Source organism: Desmodus rotundus, chromosome 3, assembly GCF_022682495.2.
Source record: "Desmodus rotundus isolate HL8 chromosome 3, HLdesRot8A.1, whole genome shotgun sequence".
NCBI lineage: Eukaryota > Metazoa > Chordata > Mammalia > Chiroptera > Phyllostomidae > Desmodus > Desmodus rotundus.
Window position 1 is genome coordinate 67,251,392 of NC_071389.1, and position 26,750 is coordinate 67,278,141.

General features: G+C 42.3%; 1 protein-coding gene across 1 annotated transcript in view; it reads right to left on the reverse strand.

The window, feature by feature from the left end:
* Positions 1–1,917: 1,917 nt before the first annotated feature.
* Positions 1,918–26,750, reverse strand: part of TGFBR3 (transforming growth factor beta receptor 3) — a 204,321-nt gene continuing 179,488 nt past the window's right edge. Inside the window, exons 14-17 of the mRNA XM_024565495.4 lie at positions 25,843–25,963; positions 17,551–17,586; positions 15,211–15,318; positions 1,918–5,279 (exon numbers count right to left, since the gene is read on the reverse strand). Coding sequence (XP_024421263.2) covers positions 5,161–5,279; positions 15,211–15,318; positions 17,551–17,586; positions 25,843–25,963 — 384 coding nt within the window. The 3' untranslated portion in view covers positions 1,918–5,160. The remainder of the gene's footprint in view (positions 5,280–15,210; positions 15,319–17,550; positions 17,587–25,842; positions 25,964–26,750) is intronic.

Genomic DNA, 26,750 nt, shown 5'->3' on the forward strand with positions numbered 1-26,750 from the left:
CTCAAGTCATTGTATGAAATACTATACAGCCATCAAAAAGCACAAATTTATTCTTTATTAATCAAGAGGGAGGTCCGTGTTAGGTGGAAAGGGCATGTTTCAGAGTATGCATATTGTGATCCCATTTTAGTAAACAAAATTTCTCATTGTAAACACATGCTTTGACATGTTTGAGTTAGAAAAAAGGTTGTTAACATCAGTTCTTCCAGGAAAGTGACAGAAGGGGGTGGGAAGGAGCATAAACAACTTTGTTTGGTTTTACCTCCTACCACACCATTTTACTCTGGCAATTTAAGGAAAGTCCACTAAAATAGTGATGGTCAGCACTCATCTAAGGAAGCCTCATAGCAGATACGCCATGTGAAAAAGCAAGTCACAAACGTTATAGTATGATCTTATTATAGTGACATTTACATGTTGATGTGAACATAAGAAAATGTCTGGGAACACATAAACTAAATCAGTGTTATCTCTAAGTGCGAGGATTATCGGAGCTTTTTCGCTGCCACCTATGCCTGTATTGTTTGCATTTATTTTATACATGCATATGGTGTGTGCAAAAAAATAATTGTTTTAGAGGATGTAACTACAAAAAGAGTAGGGACTATCTCACCAAAGAAACTCAAAACAACAACAAAGCCCAGATACATTAATGCAAAACTTTACATATAATTTCGTGTACTTAACAGACTCTGTGAAGCCCCTTTACAAATCTATCACCTAGGTTCTGCTCCAGTAGATTTAGGAGTTTAATGGCAGAAAAGCAGGTGGAGTTGCCAATTCCTCCCTCTATCCTCTGTGCAAGGAGCTGACTGCAAGGTGTAAGCTTCGTCTTGGAAAATGGCTGGACTCTCATCGGTAGCAAGGACTCCAACCTCACTGCAGTGAGATGCTGCTTCAGCCCCTCACACTGTGCCTGCTGGGGGAGCACCTACTCCTGTGAGGTGAGAGGGGTGGTCAGCTGGCCTTGATACCTATTCAGGTTTCTAACTATCTAAACTACCAATTCTTAGAAGGGGAGAAGATAGGGATATAACAATGTGATTTGTAAACACATATTCAATGTTACAATTTAATCTCTGATAGTAAAATAATTTACACACAACATAAATTTATCTGGTGAGCTCTAGCGAGGGGAGAGAAGTGGCTGGGGAGGTAGGCAGATGATTCTCTTCAAACCATGTTTAGGAGGTTCAACTTTATCCTGAAGGCAAATGTAGGTAAGACTTAAAGACTTTAGATTGGGAAGTGACCTGATTTGAGTCTCTTTAGTATTCCCTTGGCTGCACCGTGGAGACAGAATTTGAGGAGAGCAAGCCGGGAAGTCAGCCTACTGGTTAGGGTGCTGCAGTGACTCAGCTTAAGAGGAAATGGGCCTTGGAGTCTGGGTAAGTGCAGTAGGAACAGAAATAACTCAGTGGTTTGGAGAGATGTTCCAAAGGTAGAATAAACTTGGATTTATTAACTTAGGGGTGTGAGGGCCAAAGAGCAGTCGACTTTGACCTCCAGGGTTCTGGTTTGGACAGCTGGAAGGGGGAGGTGCCATACTGAGAGAGAACGCTACAAGGAGGACTGAGGATTTGAAAGGGATAAGAGTGGATCCAAAACACTTATGATTTCTCTTCCCTTGACTCTAGGAGATCGACAGAAGCCCAGGAATGGAGTCCAAAGCTGATGCCCGCTTTTAGGTCCCCTGCCCTGTTTTTCTGAGAAGAGTGACAGCTCCTGCTGCCCTCTCCCTTTGGTCTGGGCATCCCTTCCCTCCGCTCCAGTGAGCCTACGGTACTCTCTCAGCCTTCCCCCTCCCCACTCCTCACTAACCCCGTTGTATCAGGAGATGCATTTAGAAGAAAGCCACAATGAAAAAGGACTATACCAGCCCGAGGGTAGAATTTAATGATGACCAAACAAGAGGTGTATTAATAATTGATATATATCTTTTTATTATGCACAAATAAAGTACTTAAAACTGTGGTTATCAAAACTATACATCTAAGCATGTTCACAAAATTGCCAACACAATGAACAGAGAAAAAGACTACACACAACGGGGGTGTTCAAACTGGCCACAGGGATTTTAAGGGTACTCTTTTTACCCTCATAGATGAAAAACAGCAACAAACTCAGGCTCATTCAGGGAAAACCAGAAGAGAGAAGTATTGTATTTGAAAACTGATAATAGTCCTTTTCAGAAAAACATCTGTCAGTTTCATGAACACCCCCAGCTAAGACAAAGGGAAAAAAAATCACACACACGATTCATCCAACAAACTGTGCTCTGTCAATGCAACCAGCAGTACACCCGGCACTCAGACCATGAGGTAGTTACAGCACAGAAAGACCTCGGGCTCACAAGCATGCCCACGACAGAACACACACCGGAAACGGGGTTACAATCTTATTACAGACAAGGAAAAGGCCATCTTTTTGTTGTGGTGGTGGCTTAGAAAATGCTATAGAAACAGCTTAGACAGAAGGAATTTCTGACTTCTAAAATACAGAGTCACAGCTGGTAAACACCACATGGTGAAAAGCTCTAGGATGTTACAGAGACAATCCGCCTTGGAGTTTAGAGCATTTCAACAACAGCTTGAGCATGAAACCAAACAAAACAAAACAGCCTCTGCGAATTAAGGGTGCAGCCTGCAGAAGTAACAAAAAACAGCAGAGCGGAGACTTTAACTGGAATACAACAAGAGTTTTACAGAAACTTGCAGAACGTGTTATAAAGTTGAACTTGTATTCTGTATTAAAACTGTGAAGTCTGAAGCAATTGGAAATGCTGTAACAAGAAACTAGGGAGAAAACACTATTTTTTTTTAATGCTCATTTTAAAAGAAACATTTCAGAAATACTTAATGACATTCACTCTCCAATTAACATGGGATCAAGTTTTATCAATATGGATTTCTTGATCTGAATAATACTTCTGGCAATCAGACCCAAACAAATAAAAGTTGTCTTTTTTTCTTCTCTTTCCTTTAAAATCTTTTGGTTTGTATCTATAAATTTGTAATTAATTTTAAATTACTTATAAAATCATTGGTAATTAGCATCTTTCTCAAAAATATACATTTAAATATATTACAAAATGTTTAAACCTGTCCATGTAAGAACTGGATCTTTTAATACCTCTTAATAGCTAGTTTTATTTTTAACAGGATGGAAAGGGTTTTTTTTTTTTTTAAAGCAAAGAACTGATTAAAAGAATTCACAGTAACTGGACTTAAACATTTCATATGGAGTAACTTTTTTTTTTTTAATCTAAAACACTTAAATATATCTTTATACACAAATTTTTGTAGTAAAATATAGCTATAAGTGACTTAAAGACTCTAGTCTTCTTTGAAGACATCTTTAAACCTTTTTATACATAGAATATGCTAAAACAATACATTCTGCTGAAGGTTAGGCAAAGCGCATTATTTTCAAACACAGGTAGCATAATCTAGGACCTCCACTCTGATACCCTTATGTTAAAAAAAAGTTAACTAAAGGAAAAATATTCTCTAATCTCAGATCTTCATCTGTATGTGGAAATATGCAAAATTATCAACATAGACAACCTGGAAATCTTAGCCTTCAACTCATCTGTTTTGGTTGAAATTCTCCTGACTGTCTACACCTATCAAATCAATCAGAATATTACTCTATCATTGGGTAACCTACTTGTTCGCCTTGTAGATGCTGCCCTTAGGCCTTGAGTGTCACCAGCGTGTCCTACTGAAGGTGCCATTCACATTGCCCCAGGCACAATTCCCTTACTTTAAGGGCAGCGAGACGTGTTTATGAATATTTGGGGGTAGAATCTAACTTGTTTTATTTGTAAAAATTTGAGTCATTTGCGGGGAATCTAGAGAAAGAATAATATTTATTTGCAATACAGCTATCCTCAGTAGTAAATGACTTGGCATGGAAATTTTCCTCTGGCGTTCTTTTTTAACATAGAGGTATCAGTTGAGCTTATTTTAGCTGCAAAGTGGCATGATATTATTCCACCCTAAATCCTTTTTGAGTTTGGGATGTATGAAGGCAAGAGAACTAGCGCGATCCAAACAAGCGCCCTTTGCCCTATCTCAGCGCTTTCTTGGCAGCATTGGTGATGCCGCTGACGTAACCAGCTGGAACCCAACAGGGTCTGCCGTGCGTTTGCATCTTACAAAAGCTCGGTTTTTACAAAAGGGTCTCAAAAAGGTTGACATGGTTTGAGTGAAAACACTACTTCTCCCAAACATATTTAAGTTTCGATTCTGAAGGCATGGGACATTTTTTAAAAAGGGATAAATTTTTTCTTCTTCTTCAACTGAGAAAAACGAATGTGCCAGATGACATATTACATATTGGCATATATGCCACCGAGCAAATTCCTCCTTAATTGGACAACTAAATTTTGCCCTAATTTATACATTAATTTATCAGAGCACAATGTCATAAGTGGGCACACATCTGCAGCCCCAGGTTTTGGCCATTTTCAATTTCTACATGCCTACACAGAAATAAGAAATTTGCATTAAGACATTTCTGCCGTCGGTGTGCTGGTGCGGGGGAAGGGAGGTCATTGTGACCGGCACTGGTTTTGGCCCGGGGCACAAGAGGGAATGTTGCCGTGACGCGTGTCAGGATGCAGTCCCTGAGGGCAGCACCCATGAGGAAAACAAGGCCCTGACAGGGCGTGGCCGCAAGGTGAGCAGTGTGCATCCAGGGGTGCAAATGAGACAGGGAGGAGTGCACTTAGAAAGTCTCGAAGCATTTCTTTTGTTTTACATCTTGGTTCAGTTATAGAAGAACCTTTGGCCACATTTCACTTGTTCTTACTATCCGGCTATCCTCCCTTTACCAACTCTTTGAGTCTGGGTAGAACTCAGGGGCCCAAATTATAGATGTTCTTACCTGGACAAAGCAGCATTTTAAAAACTGGCATGTGTTTCACATTGAAAACCCCCAAACCTGTGAGAGGGGCTGGTGGAGGAGGCCACCGCCTTAGCTCTCTCACATGGAAGTCCAGGGGTCACATTCAGATTAGCCCTGGGTGGGGGGTGAATATAACAGGTGATGTTTACATTGCAATTCACTCTCTCTTTACAAAGGAACCACAATCAAGCCTTTCTAGAGTCTGGACACATGTGCTGTCAGGCCCTGCCCTCGGCAGTGGCCGCTGGGCTAGGCTGTGCTGCTGCTGGAGCAGGGCGTGCTCTGTGTGCTGCCGATGCTGTGGGCCGCACTGCTGTTCTCTGAGGCCGGCGGGGAGGTGGGGACTTGCTGCCTTCCTGCAGTCTCCCCTGCAGATGATAAAGAAAAGAGGCAAAGAAAGACACATTATGTCTGTGCGTTCCTGAAAAGACCATATCGCCCTTTGCCATTTTATCTGATGTTCTCAATCATGGGCAGAAGCAACTAGACCAGAAGGCCTTACACCATAAAGTTGTTCTGTTTGTTGGTGTTTTGTTGTTTTTAAAATCTCTTGCATAGGAAAACAAGAACTGTTTTCTAGCTGACCAACCCGTAGTCACAATGATTAACACCGTTGATGGTTGAAGGATGGATGCCCAGGATGTCAGTGCCTACGACCTTGGAAGAAACCAACGCCACCTGTGCTGTGTGATCGGACTGACCGGCACCTGTGTTCCGGAAGCACTGTCCATCTCCTCTCTCTGCAGGGTTTGGGAGGTGAGACCTTTAAACTGACATAAGAAACCATTGGCAGTTTGGGCACCTTTTTATTAATGCACTGTTCAAAATGGGGGTGGTGAAGCCCAGCTTCCTCCTAAGCAAAGCAGAGAGAGTCACGTGCCACAAGCAGAACCTAAGAATAAGAAGTAGAGGAGCCAGCTCTCGGGAAAACTCTTTTGAGTTAGGGGTTTAGCTGTTCAAACATGGGACTGCAGATGCCAGGGAACTCTACCCTCTGTCCTGAGGCTCAGAGTGGGGAGCTCTGTGAGTACCTTCTAACACAGTAAACATCCCACTTCTCATTACATACCCCACTGCATCTGAGCTAAACCCATCCTTGTGCCAAACGTGCAGCGCTTTGGAGAGGAAGGAACCCCGGTCACACACATGGTTTGCATTTAGCACTGCAAAAGCCTCTAGAATTAAGTTATTTCTCCAGTGAAACTGGCCTCAGGGCAGCCCTCAAAAATGGCTCTAGGTAGAGAGAAGTGATCAAGGCTCTCCAATGACAAACAATGCATTTTCTCTGAAAGTCAGAGTACAAACTTCATAAGGCACTGGCCAGCAGTCTCCCCTCAGCCCCCTCCAATGTGGGAAACCCCAGAGGGCCATTTCTGTTTATGAATGAGCCTCCTCTTTCCTGTCCCGCTGAAAATACTCAGCTATCAGCTGAAAACACATGAGCAAAGGCCCTGCCCTCCAAGCACAGGAACTTAGCTCGGTACTTCCATTGCCTCCCAGGGGCCCCTCAAAAGCCTCTGCCAAACAAAAAAGCAGTTCTGCAAAAGGCACGGCTGGCTCGTGTCCCTGGGTCTGGTTACGGCTTCCCCATCACCCATGTTGGGACCCACACAGCGACAACACGCAAGTGTGCATCGACCTCAGGGCGTTGATACGCCTGCTGTATATTCGGCCCTTGCTGTACTTCCTCTGATTACTTTTCTTCTGGGATTGCTGGGATGGAGGGGAGACAGGGGTCAGTATTCCACAGAAGCAGAGAAACACTGTCTTTTCACTCTTCTTCTCTCGGCAATCTGCATTTTGAACCCTCACTGCACTGCCCTCTACCTGCCTGGTATGCACGTAATCAAAGGTGGGGAGGTTTGCCTCAAGGACAGCGACTTTCTGCCAGAAACTCGTTTTCCCACAGTGGGAATTTTATTTCTAGAAAGAAATCAAATCTCTTAGCTATTCTGATATTCAGCCCCCCCAAAACCAACCAAACAAACAAAAAACCCCCAAACCTCCAGAGACCCAAACAACTCGTGATAGACTTTAAAATTGCAGCGCCCTCCCAATCCACATGTTCGTCCACACCCATTTGCCTCCGCATGTTATTAATTAGGAGGACCACATGATGTGGCTGTGTGTGAAGGACGTTCTAAATGTTTTCCCCATTCAAAGAAAGGATATACTGTATCGGAAAAGCAGAAGGTAAGTCAACACCCCAACCACACTTCTTGGCTCACCTGGGCTTCGTTTGTTCAGCCTGAGAGCAGGTCAAGCGAGGTGGCCTTGGCTCATCTATGGCCAGGGAATAAGTTTGTCTCGTCCAGAGTTTGACATGTGCTTGATTATTCACATTCAGGAAAAGTGCCAGTACTACTCCCTGCCCAGGAAGTCTGAATATTTGCTTTCTGATGTCTATTTGCCAAATATAATTTGTTGCCATGTCAGTTTATTTTAATCAGTGCCCATTACAAAGGTCTCAAACTTCCTAAGTTTTGGAAACTCTTGTGCTGCTGATGCAAAACTGTCCCAAATGAAGCCCCACACAAAACAAAACAAAGAAGTCCCTTATACTCGAGATTGCAGGATACATTTTATTCAGGTGGATAAGTCACCTTAACCTGATAATCCATTGACTTGAGCCAACAGTATGCCAAGGAAAATCTTTGTCAGTGAATCTGCTTGGAAATGTTGAAAATACCTTCTTTAGACTATCCCTTCTACCTCTGTGGCTATTTTCACATATGCCATTCCTCATAACCAAGTTGTTAAAAACTTGTACCTTTTGGGAAATTAATAAAGGTTTCTTTGTTGTCACATGGAAGTGGTACTACAGAAAAAGTCACCACGAGGAAAGAAGTTTAGTGTGCACAAGCTTCTGCGAACAAACCAACCAACCAGCCAGCCCCACCACAACCTGGGGTTTTCGAGATGAGTTGGAGGAGACGGGCAGGGAGGGCCGCAGGGCTCAGCTGAGGGGTCCACTTCATGACTACTAAGGAGTTTAAGGAAAGTTTCTTGCTCATAAAACCAAACATGGCCATCGGAAATGGGTTCCGTGTTCATGTTTTGCTCCTAAAATCTCAGACCACATTGAGGAAGAGAGATTTGGGGAAGAGGGAGAGTGAGTACAGAAAAGAGGCATTTGGCCCACGAGATACTCAGAAGGAGGGTGTGTTAAGACAAAGTTTAATTCCACTCAGCTTTGTGGCCGAGCCTGATATTGCCAGAGATGCTTTTAGAAACAGAGGGAAAATATATATATATTTATAGATGGTAATCTGTTTTATTTCTTTAGCTTGGCATGGATTTGTCCAGGTCTGATTTCCTGACACCTCTGTGGCGTCTACTTTACAACTGGGTCCTTATCTCTAAGTCTTTCAGCAAGGCAGATCCTGGGAAAAACTTTATTTAAGAAAGATGTGAATGACATGGAGAGGCACTATGGGGAAACCACAGACAGAAGAATTTTAAGGGAAGGTGAGTGGAATCTTGATTATTTAGCCCGAAGGAGACTGTTTGCAAATACTGCCCACAGAGGATAATTACAAAGAGGAACAGGCAGCTGTTCCTTATCTCCCTTGAGGGCAGAATATGAGGAAATGAGTTTAAGTATCAATGACAGGGATTTCGGTCACATAGAAGAGAACTGGCTGATTATGAGGATTGGTTAGTTCTAGGGGAATGTATGGAATTTCTTCCTTGAGAGAGATTTATGCGCTGGATTGAAAACCACACGCCTGGGGGTGACTTAGATTTAACATTACTTGATGCCGGCAAGAAGACAGATATTCTCCTCCAGGCCTATGTGTTGGTTGTAATTTTGTACCAATTAATATCTTAATCTCTTGATTTCTTAATTGTAATTATTTTACAAACTTAGTCCTGTAAGGAGAGTGAACAAGATTACCTTTGGTTTAGAGTTTTCAATCACTATTTATCATTTTCAAAAATTGTCTCACCCCACTCTCCAGGCTATAAGAGCTTCCTTTTGCAGCCAAAACTCTGCAGGAGGGATGGATTAGATGTTGCTATAAGTTATGAGGAAAAGGAGAAATGTTCCAAGACAGGAATTAAAATCTTTCCACATGTCCTGCCTACCACTTTCTTTCTATATTTCTGCAGTACAGCCAACCTATTTGCTTCCGCACCTGTGTTTTCTGTGAGTCTCTTACTTTAACTTAACCTGAGCTCTTGGGCGAAGAGTGCACCCTGCCTTCTTTACGGCACACCAAAGTGGTCCCTGTTCCAGCTGCACTTTTCTGACCCCTGGGGCTTAGTCTCCTGCCTTTTACTTAGTCACTTAGCCTATCTTCTTGCTGTTTCTCTCTTCACCTGGACTAGCAGTGGGAGCTTGAAGAAACTTTAGCCCTTTAAAAACATCTGAAGCCTCCAGAGATGCTCCTAATTAAAAGCTCTTACCCTGACTCAAGTAGACCCGGGTTCATGCCTTAAGGTATGTGCCCGGGTCTGTGCCACTGAGTATTGCTAAATAGAAGCCTGAGGGATTGGAATAGGCACACCTAATTTAAGATCTCAGTGTTTTTTGATCCGTGAAACACAGTGTTCCTTCCACTCTTAGATTTTTCTTTCTGCCTACACGTCTAAACAACCTTAAATGCCTTATGTTCTTGTAGAACTTTGGATTTCAAAAAGCTTTCCACATGCATTTCCTCTTTAAGCCCTCTCACCTCCAATAACCCCGTGAAGTAAGCATAATCTCTGTGTTTGCTGAAGGGAAATATAATTAATGTACCTGGATCAGGTAATAAGACTAGCAGCTGAACACAGTACAGCTTCAAGTCCAGTTTCTGATGACAGCCCACACCTATGGGTTGTCCAAACACACAGGGAGGGCGCCCTTCCTCCCCAGCCCCGCCTGCACCTCCCCCACCCTTTTCTCTTCTCCTTCTCTTCTCCCTCCTTTTGCCATCATCCAACTTTGAGTGTATCTTGTTCAGGGGACAAAAAGGCAAGTTAAGATAAATGATAACAACAACGAACCCATCCATCCTACAGTGTTTTCCCTACAACAGGGAGGTCTTGCAGCTTGGAAAACAGGGAGGGATAATTTTTTAAATCAATAAAATGTGATTGAAAACTTCTCTAAAGGACTGAGCTTGTGAAATAATTACAATTAGGATATCAAGAGATAGAGACATTATATGGTAGAGAATTGCCACCAACTCATAGGCCTGGAGGGAAATCTCACCAAAATGACAATTTACAGATTTTTTTAAACAGCAAGCTGAAGTAGCAACAGTAGCAATAAAATACTGGAAACACTTGAAGAAATGGGTGAGTAGTAACTGACTTAGCAGATTCAAAAGATGAGAACCTAAGCCAACAGAAGAAAAGGCTGAGAAACAACCAGGTTCTAACAGAACCCTGAAAATCAGGAAATGGTGGTGTCAGGTGCCCCTACAAGAGAAGGTGAACATGGGTCTACAAAGCAGTGGGGTTGGCAGAACTTCTGTAAAAGAAGCAGTAAGATTTCTCCAAACCCCCTCCTTTACTCCACTGGCCTGGGGCCCACCCTTCCTCACCAGGGAGAAAGACAGGAAGTTTACTATCTACAGAAGATGAAACCCAGAGTTCGGGGACACCAGGCACAGTTGAGGGCAGAGAACCACAATGAAAAAGGATTAAATGAAAGTGTATATATTGAGTGCTGTGACCCTCAGAATGCTAACAGCCAGACCTACCCCCTCCAGGAAGGAAACAGGAAAACCTGTTTTACAGACAACCTGAAGAGCTCAAGAGGAGATCCAAAAATGTGATATCAGGAGTTCTTCAATAAAAGGCCCGGCCAGATTACCCTAATGAAGCTCACAATCAGTATGCCCCACCCACAGGCTCAGAATTTCCTCACTCTTAAATAATGCTGTATTAGTATTCTCAGAGATATGATATTACACCCAAGAATAGAATATATATTTGTTAATTCACAGGAAACATTTCTTAGAATTTAAAATTTTGAAGGCAGTATTGAAAACTCAACAGGAAAATGAAAGATGAAATCTAAAAAATAAAGGAAAATGATAAAAAAACAGAAAAGGAAAAGTAGAGGATAACTCAAGAAGTTCAACTTTCAAATAACATGATTTCTAGAATACCAGGAGAGAGAAAACAGGGGTAAGAAAAAAATCAATAACTCTTAAAAAAAATCGGCGCTGAAGGACATGTTTCTAGACTGAAAGGGCTGCACAAACGACCGGCAGTATGTATGAAAATACACCTGAATGAAGAACTATCACTGTAAATTTTCTTCCAGACAGAATCAACAGGTCAGGAATCGGAATGGCTTTGAATTTGCCAAAAGCAATCTTCAGAGCTAAAAGTCAATGAGGGGTGCTTTCAAAATTCTGAAAGAACATAATTTATAATCTAGAATTCCATACTTCGCTAAACCCCTGAGTGTATAAAATCAGGATGTTTCCAGACATGCAAGGTGTGAAAACATTTCCCTCTCATGCACCCGATGCTTAAATATCTCCCGAGGAAAAAATCCATAAACTCCCCCTATCACTAACCAATAAGGAGGGAGACACGGGCCACGGGCCATGGGCCACTTGCAACTCGAAGTGCAGGGACTCCTTGGGGGTGGTGGAAGAACATGGGAAGTCAGCAGTGCCTGACCGCAGGGGGCAGCCAGCTCAGACAGGAGCAGGTCTGAAGGCTCTAGGAAAGAGTGATGGAGAAAACAAATCCGGAGCGTGCCTGCTATCTAAATGTGCTAGGAGGAGATTGAAACAGCTGGCAGACAGTCAACAGGTGAAGCAGTGATAAGGAAATAAAAAACTAAGATAATGTAGGGGTGGAGGGAGAGACAATGATGGATCCTACGGAAACTTAAAAGTCACACGGGAAAAACAGTATTATACTACATGGCTGGACTGTGATTAGAATTTAGGTAGTCATAATGTATACAGTAAATACTGATGTGACCCAAATTTCAGAATAATTTGATTAGGAGGATGGTGGCGGTCAGGGCACAAGAAGGGCATGCATGTACAATTGGGGTATAGGAGTGAGCAAGACCTATGATCTCATTTTCCATAGTCAGAGATCAACAGAAAAGGCCTAAAACTGGCAAGAAGTAGCTGTAGATTCATGTTATTTAGAGATATGGATTAATGTCCAAAAGAATCAGCTAAGAGTAAAAAGGGTGCTCTGCCGAGCGAGAAAGGGAGTGAGTGGGGCAGCAGGGGACTCATGCTTTTCATAACAAGTCTTGTAGAAGTATTTCACCTTTCAACTGCGTACATGTACTACCGTGATAAAGCTAAGCATTTTAATAAAACGTAAATGCTTTTGCCCCTCTCCTAAAAAAGAACACATGACAAAAATTGCATATGACTTTGGGGGCCTTCGTGGATTAGACGTTAGGGACCCCTGGCCTAGCTAGGCTCTCCAGAGCATGCAGATTCGATGATTCCATTTCCACCCCGACTGCCACCATCTTAGTGAAGATTTAAGTTTTAGGAATGGAATTACCAAACAATTAATACAGCCTTAAGGAACTACTCCTTATTGTGCCCAAAGCTGTCACATAATAAAGTGGGGGCCCAGCATTTTTAGACTCACACACATCCCAGGTATGTAAGTATCCACAGACATCCACAATTTGAACACAGGACTTGGTTTGGTGCTCCGTGCTGCAGACGGACTGGAAAGCCTAATCAAAGGGAACTCATCCAAATGAAGGACTGTTTTCGACAGAGGCAGATACTATCTGAACCCCCGACATACTATAAAAGACGTGAGTTCCACAGCTTAGATTATTGTGGAACTTGAATTTCGGAGTCAGTGTCATGCACACACCTCTCCCCACCGGCCCTGCGTTAGAATCTTCCCTTTTTATCTACACTAGCTGCTAGCTCACCCAGGAATGAAACTGGGGGTGGGGGGTGGTTCAGGACAGGAAACCACCATTGGGTGCTGAAGTGAGCCCTTTTCACGCTCGTGTGACACACGCATTCCTTATGAGCAATGTTTCAAATGAACCAGACGTTACAGTTTTTAATAAAAAGTCATTCTGAAGCTGCATCATATATGACGCTAACAGGTTTAGAACCCAAATGACAGTGTCTATAAACCTTTTAGCTTCCAAATCAGCATAATTTATTTTGCTGGAAACCACCACAGGAAAGCTTTTTTGGTTGAGGTTTTCTTTAATCTACTTACAAACCTATTTCTATAGAAACAAAACTTTAAAACTCTTCCTTAAGTCTCTGGCTTGAGGGAGAACAGAACAGTAAATACAAATCTCAAAGGCTTGGTTTTTATCAGGTTTGTGAGCTTGGCTGTGGACAAGAGACTGGGATTATCAGAGGGAGTTCAGTGGGACGTTTCCAATAGTGAGTGTCATTTGGTTGCCCTGTTCTGTCTGGACCTGGCTTCCTGGCCCTCCATCCCTGGCCTGAGACTAGCTTTCAGGGTTTGTGGCTGTAGCTCTACGGCCAAAGCCAGTCATGGCTCAGCAGGCAGGTGCTAAGTGTCTTTGAGTGACTAGCCCATAGAAAATCCTTAGGGTTACAGAGTCTTCTTGGAGTACTTTCAAGTTCATTCCCAAAATACAGCATAAGCTGCCAACAGCCCTAGAACTCCACAGCCATGCAGGAGGTTAGAAAAAGCTGCAAAGAACGGTTAGTTTGAGATCCGAACATGTCAGTATTCCTGTGACAAAATTATTTACTCTAAAATGCTACTCTGCTAAAAGATATCTCTTCTGGTGCTTGTATAAACTGTTCATGAGGAAGGATAGTCATAAACTGATTCACAGGTGTTTATATATCCTCAGAATTATTATACTTAAGAGTCTTACTTTCTCTGTCTCACATGAAACATACTTTACTCAAAGATTGCTGATTAAGAACTAATAGTGAAGACTGAAAGTCCCACTATTAAACTCCCCTAAACTTTTGCTTTGGATTGTGTGACTTCCCCGTGCTACACACCAAAGGGTTCATTCCCTCCAGCCATAACCTAAAATAACTCGATTGGAGGATGCTGTATTTGAAGTGCAGATTCTGATGAGGATTAAGGTACACCTTGTCAAAATGCCCTTCAGTGCCTCTCTTCTCTTTAAAGCAGTCATCCTTTCAGCTTGGCTAGCTGGACGGCCCATGGTGAGGCCAAGGACCATGGCATTAGCTGGTTCAATGGAGAATTAATGAAATTCTACACAAAAAGGCTGGGCCTGCCACTGGCCTCTGACTGATCAATCCAGCACAGGTTACCTAGATTCAACACAGTGAGTCCTCACTTAACATCATTTATAGGTTCCATGACTTACAGCGAAATAACATATAAAACCAGTTTCACCATAGGCTAATTGATATAAAGAAGAGTTAAGTTCCTAAGCATTCTTAGGGCATCTCATCAATGTTATAATGAAACAAGCTGAACAAAACAACATTATTTGAGGACCTGCTGTACAAACTGCAATATCTAAAAACAAACAGTACCAACCAGCTGGCTAGATACGCCTCAAAGGGTATGCCTTTCCCTCCCCCCTTTGCAAAGCACCTAAGAAAGAAGCGATAGAAGGGCAGCCCACCCTTCCTTCCCCATTACACTACAGACTGCCCTTGCTGGGCGGGCATTCTATTGCAGGTGTTCTGTTCAGCCAGAATGGCTCAGCCTTGCGAGTGGCTGGAAGGGGCAGGAGTGAATTTGGGGGGTGAAGGAGCATACCTTGAAAACAAAGCACTTTATTTCACCATTTTTATTTGTTTATAATTCATGAAAATATTTTTTGAAAATTTAAATAACTTTATAGAAAGACATGAGAATTGTATGTTTATCAAAGAGGACATGGTATGAATTTTTAACAGGCTGAAAAGTTCGGGGTTAAACCACTGACTAGGGACTCTGGTGGATAGTGCTCAGCACGTTGGCAGATGTAGGAATGAAACCTTGGCTTCCTTTTTCACTTCCTGCCCATTTGCATTTCTATTCTGAAGTCTTTAGCATTGGGGGAATAGTTTATATTTCCAATTTATCTACATTACCTTCCTTTAATTAAGCCCAACCACAAAATAGCTTTATTAGAAGCTGAACTGTCACCAACATCTCAACTGCAATTAACATAACTAGTTTAAATATCCCTTTCCTACAACTGATTGAAGCAAATTAGATTTTTGCAAAACCCAATTTATGCCAAATATGTAAATATGAAAACAGAGGGAATGACCTTTCTCTCCCATTCATTATTTCATCCGTTCATCCATGCAGGGGAACACGGAGTGTCTGCTTGTGGCAGGCACACGGAATGCACGCCGACTGCTATGCAACAGTCACACTCACCTGTGTGAGAGTAGATGTACCACAAGGCCCCCGTTAGGAGTGCTCCGATCACAAATGCTGCGAACGCAATGCCCATCACGGTGATGGTGTCCAGACCGTGGAAAATTGCTGTAGGAAGGGAAACCAATACACACTTTTAAGTTGGTCTGCATCACACATTGCAATTGTGTTTGTTTCACAAGCACTGTCAGAAAGGCTGAGCACCAGCTAATCAAATCTGAGGATAAAATCAGGATTCCAACAAAATATGCTGCATTTATAACTTGCAAAATTTTTCTCAAAAGAAAAATCACATTATCAGATTTCCAAGATATCCTCCTTTTTCAATTATTTTGAGCAACAAACTATTAAAATCTGACTCATTCTTTCTTCTTCATTAAACACTCCCAACAATAAGACACTGCACAGATACTTTCAAACAGTTTCAGGTGCATTTAAAAGTAGGAAAGATAACAGGAAGGAAGGGGTAAGAAGGAGAAAACATAAAATGGGGATAAATTAGTCCTGTAGATTATAACATTTCACTAGTCTCCTCATGTTAAACCGTCAATCTTAACAACTCCATATTGTGTCACTTAAAATAATCTACTTTTTAACACTTTTCCAACTGTGATCTTTCTATGAGGGGAATGGAAACACTTCTCAGTGGGGACTGATGTCAGTTTCAAGGTCAGCAAAACATAAAATAGAACCAATTGTTTCTCTGGTTGAAAAGGATTTCATATTTGAAATTAATTCCAGGCCACAGAATTAGAACATTTCCTTTCATTTATGAGAATTACCTTCTTTGAATCACTTATAAAGTTAAAATCACTTTCTAAGGAAGGGGGGTTTTCAGTAGAGTAAAGATTTCTAAGGTCTCTGTGTTTATAATGTAACTTTAAGCTATAGGCTCTCCCCATTATTTCTATCTTGTCTCTTTGTTCCTCTCCACTCAGACGGGACTCCAGCTGACCTCTATATAAATTAAAGCTCTCTGCTTTTCAACTCACTTCAGTGTAAAAGATCCAATTGTGGACAAATGTGACCCTGGAACAGCCCCAGCACTTGTAAAGGGTGCAGGAAAAGTATGTCATAGTAGAGAAGATTCTGGAAGGATCCCAAACCCCAAAAGTAGGACCAGTCCCTACTTTTCTAGCCAGTACCCTTCAGTGTTCATTTAACTTCTGAAAAATGGGGTTAGCACTACTTCACCTGCTGAAGGCAGGGGGTGAACAAAAGGAGTTTGTGAAAGGGCTGGGGACCCCTCCTAGAGGAGTAAGAAAAGGGAAGAACTCTCTGGAGGTTAAGATGAACCAAGCCATCTACCTAATTTAATTTAACCTAGTCCGCAGGACAAATGTTAAAAGATGACTTGCCTTTTTATACCCACAGATCCAAAAGTGGGGCATGATTAAAAGTTTTTATTTGAAAATATTCTAAAATTCTAAAGATGGAGGTGTCATTTATGAAAATCAGACTAGGTAAGCATGAGAGAGCATGTCCATATGTGTCTTTCTGGGTGTGTGAGACTGTCCCACGATACTGTGAAAGTAGGACACTTATTTAATAGGATGGTTTATTCAGTCTTCGCATCAAGGAATTCCCCAGACTGACTGTTACGTGTATGTGATGGAGTCAGCCATGGAGACTAATCTGGAGAGTTTTGGGGAAGAAAAAAAAGCATGGATTCTCCTCATAAGGCAGCATCACCTAGAAGAGCTCTAGGTGTACAGCCAGAAAGCCCATGTTCTAGTCCTCCCTTCACGTTAATTACGACCAGGGGCAAGTTACTTAAATGTTTCTGGATCAGAGCTTTCTTCTATATAAAGTGATGAAATCGGCCCAGATAATTTCCAATGCATCATTTTGTAGTAGTTGGTATTTCTCTCTCTCTCTTCTTACAAGCTGTCTGTCCCAACACACTTTGGACTAGAGATTGTTTTGAAGGTACAACTAGTCCTCTTAGCTGCATTCTCTGAGCAGGTAAGTCCTGTTGGTGGCAGGTAAAGTAAACCACTCCCACAGCTGTATGTTAATACTTTCAGATCACAACTGAAACAAGTAAATAATGAACTGCTCTCTCTAAAATGAAGAAAGTTACTACCTCTCCATTAAGGTCATATACACCAATGGGTCAACAAGTTCATGTTTAAAAGTGGCAACGGTCCAGCGGGGAAAAAGAAAGGAGAATGAAGGACAGAGGAAAGGAAAAAGAAAGTATGAGAAAAAAGGAGGGGAAGGAGAGTAAGAGCATAAGTCTCCTTATCAAAACTCAAAGTTTGGCAAATGCTCCATAACCAACTCATTCTTATAAAAGCCCAGGAGGCTTTATTTCGAAATAGTTGCATAAAGACTTACGTGGAGAAATTGGATTGGGTTCCTTAACGCTTGGACCTGTTCCCGAAACAAAAACATAAATCATCATGCATTACACAGAAAAATAGAGTTTTAAGCAAAAGGTCATCGAAATCTCGGCAGTGACTGTCACTTTCCGTTTGTGAATGCTCTGTGAAAGCCCTGTCAATTGCCCTCTTTAGATATCAGAACTATAACGGGAATCACTCAGAAACTTTAGCCACTGTACTCTGATGATCAACTGTGCAGGCCTCCACTTTGGAAAAAAAACTTGAAGGCAAACACCTAAACTTAAGGAATTCGAGCATGACAATTTGTGTCTGTGTACACATTTAAAGTTACTTAGAAAAGGATTCAATACCTTTAAATACCACGTTTCTCCAGTGTACTTGTATTATTATTCCTCATTTCATGTACACAAGTTCCATAAAAGTATCTTGTTTACCCTTAATGCTACTGTCCTGTAGTCGAGCTGCTCTTCCTCACACATTTGCATTATTACAGAGCTTCCCTAACTGCTCTCCTTGTCTCCACCACGGCCCCTACTCCAAATATTTCCTACTCCATCTGTGCCCCGCCAGAGTGAATTTTCCAGAGTCCAGAGCTGGTTATGTTATTGCCCTGATTAGGCTGTTCGATGGCTCCCCTCACTTACAGGAAAAATGTTCAAACTCTTTAGCACAGCACACAAAGGTCTGACTCCCTCCTCTCCTCACCTCTCTCCAGCCTCCTCTCCTAAGGGGGTCCTTCATCTATGCTGAAATTCTCAGCGTTATTTAAGCTCCCCAAATTCTCTATGCTGCTCAATGTTATCATTGTAAGCCATCCCTGACATACCCTCCTTCCCAGGCCTGCTTTGCTGGCATTTTCACTGGGAGTCCTTCTCCGACTCTCCCACTGCCCCATGTCCACCCCAGCGGGGCTGGTCTTCCCCACTTCTGCTCATTCCGTGCCTCTTCTGTCTCACATGTACCACATTACCACGTCATTCTCTAGTCCTCCCGCCCCTGAGAGCAGAGTCTGGTTCTTACTCAGCCTGGCACAGAACAGGCCTGCCAGAAATGTTTGGTGATGGATGATTAGAATGTGGATGTACTTTTTGAAAGTGGAAGCAACAGAGGAAATGTGGAATAAGGCTATATGAAAATGCTTGTATGCCTCAACATTTCTATAATGATTTCGTGTTTAGAAAGTACTACATAGCCATGATCTCATTTGAGGTTTACACCAGCTCTGTGAGGGAGGCAGAAAAAAAATCCATTATTTTACAAATGAGCAGCCTGAGACTCTGACAGCATGTGACTAGCCCAAGGTCACAGCTGGAAAGCATCAGGGCAGGGGTTGAACCAGAATTCCAGATTCTGCCTCGCAGGCTAAATGAATGGTGAGCATTGCTCTGTCCTTAGCTGGGGAAGCAGTGATTGAGAAGCTATTACTTCAGCACAGCTACCCGCTCTCCTCAGCAAGGAGAACAGCACAGACCAGCGCAGGGGGTGGGGGTTTACATTTCACGGCCCGCCACTTGTTTTTATATGACCCATAAACTAAGAATACATTTCATATTTTTTAATGGGTGAAAAAAATCAAAAGAATAGTATTTTATGACATAAAATTAAGGGAAATTCAAATCTATTCCCTAAATAAAGTTTTAATTGAACATAATCATGCTCATTCATTTACACATTGTCTGTGGCTGTTTTCATGAGGTGATAGCAGCACTGAGTTGTGGAGACAGTGGGTGTGGGAGCCACACACTGAAAATAGTCTCTATCTGCTCCTTTATAGGAGAAGGGTACACCTTTCTCTTTAGAATTTAAAAGTGCCAAGTACCTCTCTTTTCATCTCCATTGTCACTCAGTACAGAAGGAATATAGACTTTGTGTTGGAATCCACAGTGAAGGGAAAACAACTTGTGAAAATTGACCCAAAATAAGCAGCGTTTGAATTGATGGTTATAAAAATAAAGAAGGTAGGATTGTAAAATCTCAGGAATAACCATCTCCGCTAGGTCGATCACATCCTGCAGCACGGGGCATCGTGGCCCAGCTCTAGGGGAAGGAACGCATGCGGATGGATCAACGCCACGGCCACCGGGGGTTGTGCAATATGGCGGCACTGGATGAGGGTATCTGCAAAAGTTAAGCACCAATAAAATAATGATGGTGCTTTACATTTGTGTGTTTGTATAGTGTTTTACAATGGATAAAAATATTTCACTTATATTTCTTCATTTTAAACTCCCAAGAACCCTATGAAATAGGGGTAGCTAACCACAACATTCTCCCACATTCAAGAAGTAGTGGTTTGATCTGCTGAACTAAGTCCAAAGGCATTTAAAGGTCCCCACAGTGCGCATCATATGAGAGACAGGCACACTGCTGGGAACAGTGCCATCTAATTAACTACCCATGGTTCAATTTTGTCACTCAGAACCCCCAAGAGGTTTTAAATAATGATTCTCCTCCAAGGAGACCTCACAAGCAAGAATTTAGGTTTTATAGCAAGGCCTGTGTGATGGATGGCATTGTTTTAAATTTCTTAATGGACTTTTGTTATGATCTAATCCTCTTCCCCACCCCAAGTAGGGGCCTTCTCAGAGAACTATGCAGAAAAAGTGTTGCTTATGTCCCAGGGGTAAGTTCCTCCATGATTTCTGTGCATAAACAATAATAAGTACAAGCTGCAGAATTGAGGTTAAAGGATTTTATCCTGTAACTTTTTTGTTCCAAAATCCCCAGTAAGTCCAAAGTAAAACTAGAAGAGTCTGATCTCCACCAGAACCCTGTAATCGAGCTGGCATGCCGAAAGGAAAAGAGTGGACATGACAATATTTACTTTTGGTTGAAGGTTGTCAGAAAGAAATCCTAGCTATTACTGTAAAAAGACTTTTAACAATAAAGAGTTCTTTACAGAAAGGACAAACTATAATCAACATTCTGAATTAAATCTTTTCATATACTCTGAGTAAAGTTCGGTCTACCTCTAGAACCAAAATTTTCCTCCTTGGAGTGTCAGGCATGGTTTTCATAAACAGGACATTTCTAACTGACCTCAGCTTTTGGCTTCCAACTTCCAACTCAGTTTTCCTAAATACAGTAGAACCAAGCCAGCCCAAAGGGAAACAAGGTAATGGTACCCACATCTATTAGTTTTTGGCAAAGAGGGAAGGATGGGGAGATAAAGAAGCTGGAGACTCAGGAGGCCTTTATGCAGGTCGCATTTAAGATACAGTTTTTACTGACTTTACTTCACTGTAAATGATCCCCTTCTCTGGGTTGTTTTAACATTAACAGCATTTGTATCTTTCCATAAGGATAAACAGTTCTCACCTCGGGTGATTTTTGCCCCCTGCCCTCCAGGGGACATATGACTATGTCTGGAGACATTGTGGGCTGGCACAGCTGACAGTGGATGGGTGTGCTATGGGCAGCTAGTGGGCAGAGGCCGGGGATGCTGCTCGACATGCTCCAATGCACAGAGTGGCTCCCCGCAGCAAATGCCACGTGCATGTCATCAAACCAAAACGATAATGGGGCTGTGGCACTCCGCACTACATTGCAAAGGCCTTACGGACATTTAGTAGGCACTCAATGAACATTTTTTGGAATAAATAACCATAAATATCATGTATATCTTATTATTGTGATCTGATCACTGGCTTCCTACTTGAGAGCTTTTGATGGTTCTTAACTTTGAGAGGTGTACACTGGAATATTTTGGGATGAAATGAAATGTCTGGGTATCCTTCTAAACGACCCAGGGACAGGAAGTGATAAAGCACGATTGGCTACAAACTGGTAATTGTTGAAACCAGATGGAGGGTTCATGGGAGTTCATGCTACCATTCTATTTCTGTATGTATTTAACATTTTCCAGAGTAAAGAGTTTTCAAAATGTGAAGCACGTTGAATAAAAAATATTCCTATGACCTCTTCGTCCCTTACGGACAAACACTGAATGTTTTGGTCTGTCAATTAAGCATTTCTACATTTCCTTCTACTCAGCTTCCCTCATCTTTGCCTCAGCCTGAGGACAAAGCCTGGCTGGTCTTTAGAGTATTTCGTTCTGGAAAAATCAAATGTCTTCCAAAAAGTAACGCCTCTCTTGGATTAACTTCCAACTGACGTTTACAACTTTTCCTTCCATCCCCTCCACCTCCCTCCAAAAACTAAGTCTGCCTGACAGGTTAAGGGGAAGGAAAGGAAATTAACATTTACCGAGTGCCCCTGATACACCGGGTGCTCCCGAGCACACTTTTATTTTGGAAAATGTATGTGGTAGAAATATAGAAAACAATCAGTATCTTACACATTTAACTTACTCATTTCAACTTGCTGAGAATTACACATTGTATATAAATCATGGCAAATTTGGGATGATATTCACTGTTCTTTAGTGCCCTGGTTTTTTGTGTGTATGTGCCCAAAATTTCAGAGAAATGATTACTCTTCCTTTTCATCATTTAAAATGGTAAAACGATTTTTCTTGTGGAAGTCCAAGTGTTCCCAATGCTGTAAAAAGTGGTCTCAGCATCCAAAGCAAACAGCACTCACACGCCTATACTTCCAAATATTTCAGAAAATATGGTAGGATGGCATCACCTCAACTATTTTAATTGTTTTGCCATAAACCATAGTATGCATAAACTATTCATGTTTTCTGGGCTTTTTTTGTGAGTTACAATTCAAAGTCACAGAACTTCTCCTAAACTTTAATACTCTCTTAAATAGTTTACATGTTTCCCAATATCTTAACCCTTTGGGGAAACAGTCTTTTTTTTTTCCCCTAAAATTCTTCTTCTTCTCAGTTCACTTGTTGTTTTTATTAAGAACTGGAATGGACCTCCACCTAGGATAGGCACAGGGTTTAAGAGCACAGGCTCTGGAATCACAGTGCCTGGAGTCGAATCGCAGATGCGCTATTTGTATGTGGTGTGATCTTGGCCGAGTCACTTAGCCTCACTCTCTATCTGCTTCACAAAGAGGCTAAGATGATTAAGTATAACCCATGTAAAGCAGTTAGCCCAGGACTTTGTATTAAGTAAGTGCTCAATAAATGTTAGTCATCATCTTCATCACTATCATCTATTGCTAAAGGTTTAAACAGCCAAAGAAGGCTCACCTAAAGCTGGTTCCCAAGAGACTGAGAAATCAAAGGCTGCAAAGCTGTGCTACAGGAGTGCAGGAAGTTTCCATTAAAATCACTGGCCCAGAGAAGGGACCAAGAATTACTTATTGAGTCCGGCTGGCCTATTCTCCCTGTCCTCAGAAGGAAGAAACCCTGCTTGAAATGTGTCTGGGCTATTGGCAGTAGTAGCCCCTACTCTCTGCCTGGCTATGAAGTTGACAATGAGAGCCTTTATCTGCTGCCCCAGAAAACTCAAATACTGACAAATATGATGAACCAAATGTCCAGGGAGAGCTGGAACCCTGGATGGCCTTCAAAGAGCACCTGTGTAGTAATAAAAGGACGGTCAAAAGTGCAATTGGTTGGAAAATTTTTACTCCAGCTCTCAATCCCAATAAGAGACCTGCCCGCTTCCAGAAATACTATAGTACCTGTGTCTTACTGTAGGACACACGAAGTTGTCTGGCAGGAAGAAAAGTCATTGTCCTCTCATTCAAATAAACAAATGCTATTAGGCAAACATCACATTCCCTTTCCACTCGACTATTCCCATTCACTGAAAGGCAGAGGAAAAGCACAGACTCAAGTAGCCCGTGTTGAGGAGAAATCATCTAGTGTCAAAGGAAAACACACATAAAAGTAAGAGGAGTCACACATAAAGCTGAAAACCCTCAGAAAACCTCCCATTCAATGCAAAGTCAGAAAGCATCTATACACACCGCCCCCGGAAAGTGGCCTACAGTCTAACCTCCTGAATTTATTCAACAAATCTAAGCAATAAACTTTCTTCACTACATGCTTCCCCACCAAAATCTAGTCTCAATTAGCAAATCTCACAAAACTGCTTTGGTATTTGGTAAAACTTTCCTCTTGAACTTTTATGTAAAGAAAACACTGAATTTCCAGGATAATTACACCAAGTTTAAATAAAAGTAATTGCCTAATTTACAAGAGGAATTACTTAGAAAAATACCACCAGAAGAATGAATGAATTACTGGAAGTTATACTGCTGCAATATTAATGCCTAATTATTGTCTGGCATAGGAAAAAGCGAGCTGCTGCCTTCAATTACCAGCAGAATTACCTCTCTCAAAATAGGTAAGAGTAACAGATGGGGCATGAGGTAGCTGCTGCTATTGTTAAACCACTTTCACAGTACAAAACAAAGTCAGCTGTTGCCCAGTTGTGATACACTTCATAACACAATTAATTCCTTCTTATTTCTTTCCCCTGGACCCAATAAACAAGGAACTATTTGGACAATCCATTTATTGAAAGACTATGGTTGTTATAACTGTTTCAAATGGTACATAACCAACTAAAAAAAGCAAAACAAAGAACACTGCTGAGGAAACAATAAACATCTAATATGCACATTTCGCACCAACTTCTGGATGGCTGGAAAGTGAATAAAAGATTACTTTGCTTCTTCAAACAGTATAGCTCAGTGTTACAGCTGAAAGGCCTCTGGAAGTCATCTGGTCCAAGCGCCTCCTTTTCCAGATAAAGAAATGAAATCTGAGGCCATGAAGGGAGATCTCCAAAGTCCAAAGTCCCACAGCCAGTTATCAGGGAAAGCTCAGAGCTACCCCCAAGCTCCTGGCTCTAAGCCAGTGCTGTCCCCACTACCCTCTCTTGTGTTTCTGAAGTGAGCATGTTCCTGGGAAGGGGCAGATGTCATCACCAGATATGACAATAGGAATGGCATTGCTATTTTCTCAAAGGTCACTCAGCTGGACAGTATCCACATGCCTCTGTTGTGTTAGGTCCTGTTCGTTCCAGGGCCGCCCCTGCTGCCTCGTCTTGCCAGATCCAGCAGTGCTCGGATCAGAAACGCCATCCCAGAGCTGCCCCAAGCCTAGATTTGGTGTCAACACCAACCAGCAAGTCTCCCCGCCAATGCCCAGCAACTGGAGCCAGGCTGCTCTCTGGCTTTTGTCAAGACCCTGAGGGTGGTGACAGGCTCCTCTCTGCCCCTCGGGGGGTAGAAGGCAGCCTGGGTTCCAGCCCTGAAATATTTAACCTGAGAGGCTTAAAATCCACTTTCATTCTCCCAGCCTTCTTTAGTTTGGCACCTTTAGACCATGTTTCTGGATAGCAGGTTTTATTCAGACAGTGACAACTGTAACTGCCCATGTGACATTTGGTTCCACCTTGTCAGATATTGACAGTTGCCTGCTGTGTTCTTGCTTTTTTTCATGCCCTTGGTTGGAGCTGTGATGCTGCTGCTCCCTGTCAGATCGGTCCGCAGGGCCTCACTCCATTCTCATATCCCACAGAAGCCAACTCTGCTCCTCTGCCTGCTTGGCTGGCCTGGCCTTTGCCCCGCCTGTCCTCCCAGGTACTGTACCACATCTCTTAGAGTACATCCTTCCTTTCTGCTGCATGTTCCTGCATGTGCAGAAAGAGGCACCCTTGGCCCTGACTGGTGTGTCTCAGTTGGATGGGTGTCGTCCCGCAAAACAAAAGGTTGCTGATTTGATTCCTGGTCAGGGCACATGCCTGGGTTGTGGGTCCCTGGTTGGGGCACATGAGAGAGGCAACCAATAGATGCTTCTCTCCCTCTCTTTTTCCCTCCCTTCCCCTCTCTCTAAAAAAATCTTTGGAAAAAAGAAAAAAGAAAGAAAGAGGCACCCTTGGCTTCAAGTAACAAATGGGACTGCATAAAATTCTAAAAACTAAATTCTAAAAACATTTGGATACTCGTTCTTAACCTTCTTTCTGCTGCGTCACCTAAGACAGATGGTATTCACACACATAATACCCTCCCCAAAGGGATATGCGATCTTGACGAAGCCTACAACTGCCTGTCGCCAGGGCACCAGGGAAAGCTGGGCCGTACACTGAGAGACTCCAGCACGCCAGAAGCGTACACACTCGAGGAAGCACATTTGAATGCAAGAGCGAGTGACACTGTGACAGGGACAAACTTGACTCTGATCTAACATTTAAAAGGAAATCATTTGCAAATGTATCACTGACCACTGAGCCACATGTCAGTAGGACAATGAACTAAATAAACTCCTCAGGCAAAGAATCCTCTAAAACTACTAACTGGCCATCCATATATCCTTTTGAGTAAAACTGGACTTTGACGTACAGCACTGGAACTTCTTAACAAGTAGCCCCGAGTCCCCTATTTTCTGATTGAGCCTCCCAAAACACACCTTTAGATTCTACTTCGTGATGGATGACAGCGAGGGGCTTGGTGAACGTCTTCTTATTCTGCATCATGGCCCAGATCGTCGAGGCGTCCAGCGAGGTGCAGGCTTCATCAGGAGGCACGCACTGCGGAGAGGCAGAGCAAAGCAGAGCCAGGGTCACTCAGAGGGCCTTCGCCAGCTCAGCCCGCACAGCTGTCTTGTGCCCCTTATCAGGCAGCTCACAGCTGGTTACCACAGAAAAACAGGAGGTATGGGTGTTTTTCAAAGAGCCACAAACAATCTGGTAGATATAATAGCAGGCCCAGTGTATTCTCAGCTGCACTTGGAGATGCAAATATTGCTAGACAGCTTATAAATATTATCTCCCGCTCCATATTCCCACAAAACACCTGGAGGCTTTACTGTTATTTAGTGTGAAAAGTAAAGAAACTGCATGACAAATGCTGGCCCTTGACCAAGCCGGCTGCACATAAATGGTTCACGTATGTGATTTATGATTGTGGGAAACTTCATGTATTGCATTATGAAGGTGACAGATTTTACATTTGTTGTCCAAAAAGATAATCATGTTGTTGAGTTCGTTAGATTTTTTTTTCTTTTTTAATCCTAGTAAAGGCTCTTGCAAGATGAAGCTTTCCAGGGTCATCTGCTTTTATTTTGCTAAACAGAGTCGAGGGGAGTTGTGCCCAGGTGTGGACGCCACGAGGTCAGCTGCTTCTTGCTGTTCTTAGGCCCTAAACTTAGGACCAGCATGCCTAAGCCCAGGGAACCTGTTTTTAAAAAGTATGATCTACCTTTTCCTGTAGAATAACTTTGGTTCCTTGTCTATGCTCATCAATCAGTGAGACTCTAATGTGATCGCCATTTATTTGCTTTTGTTTTAAGAAGAAACACATCAACCATTTAAAAAG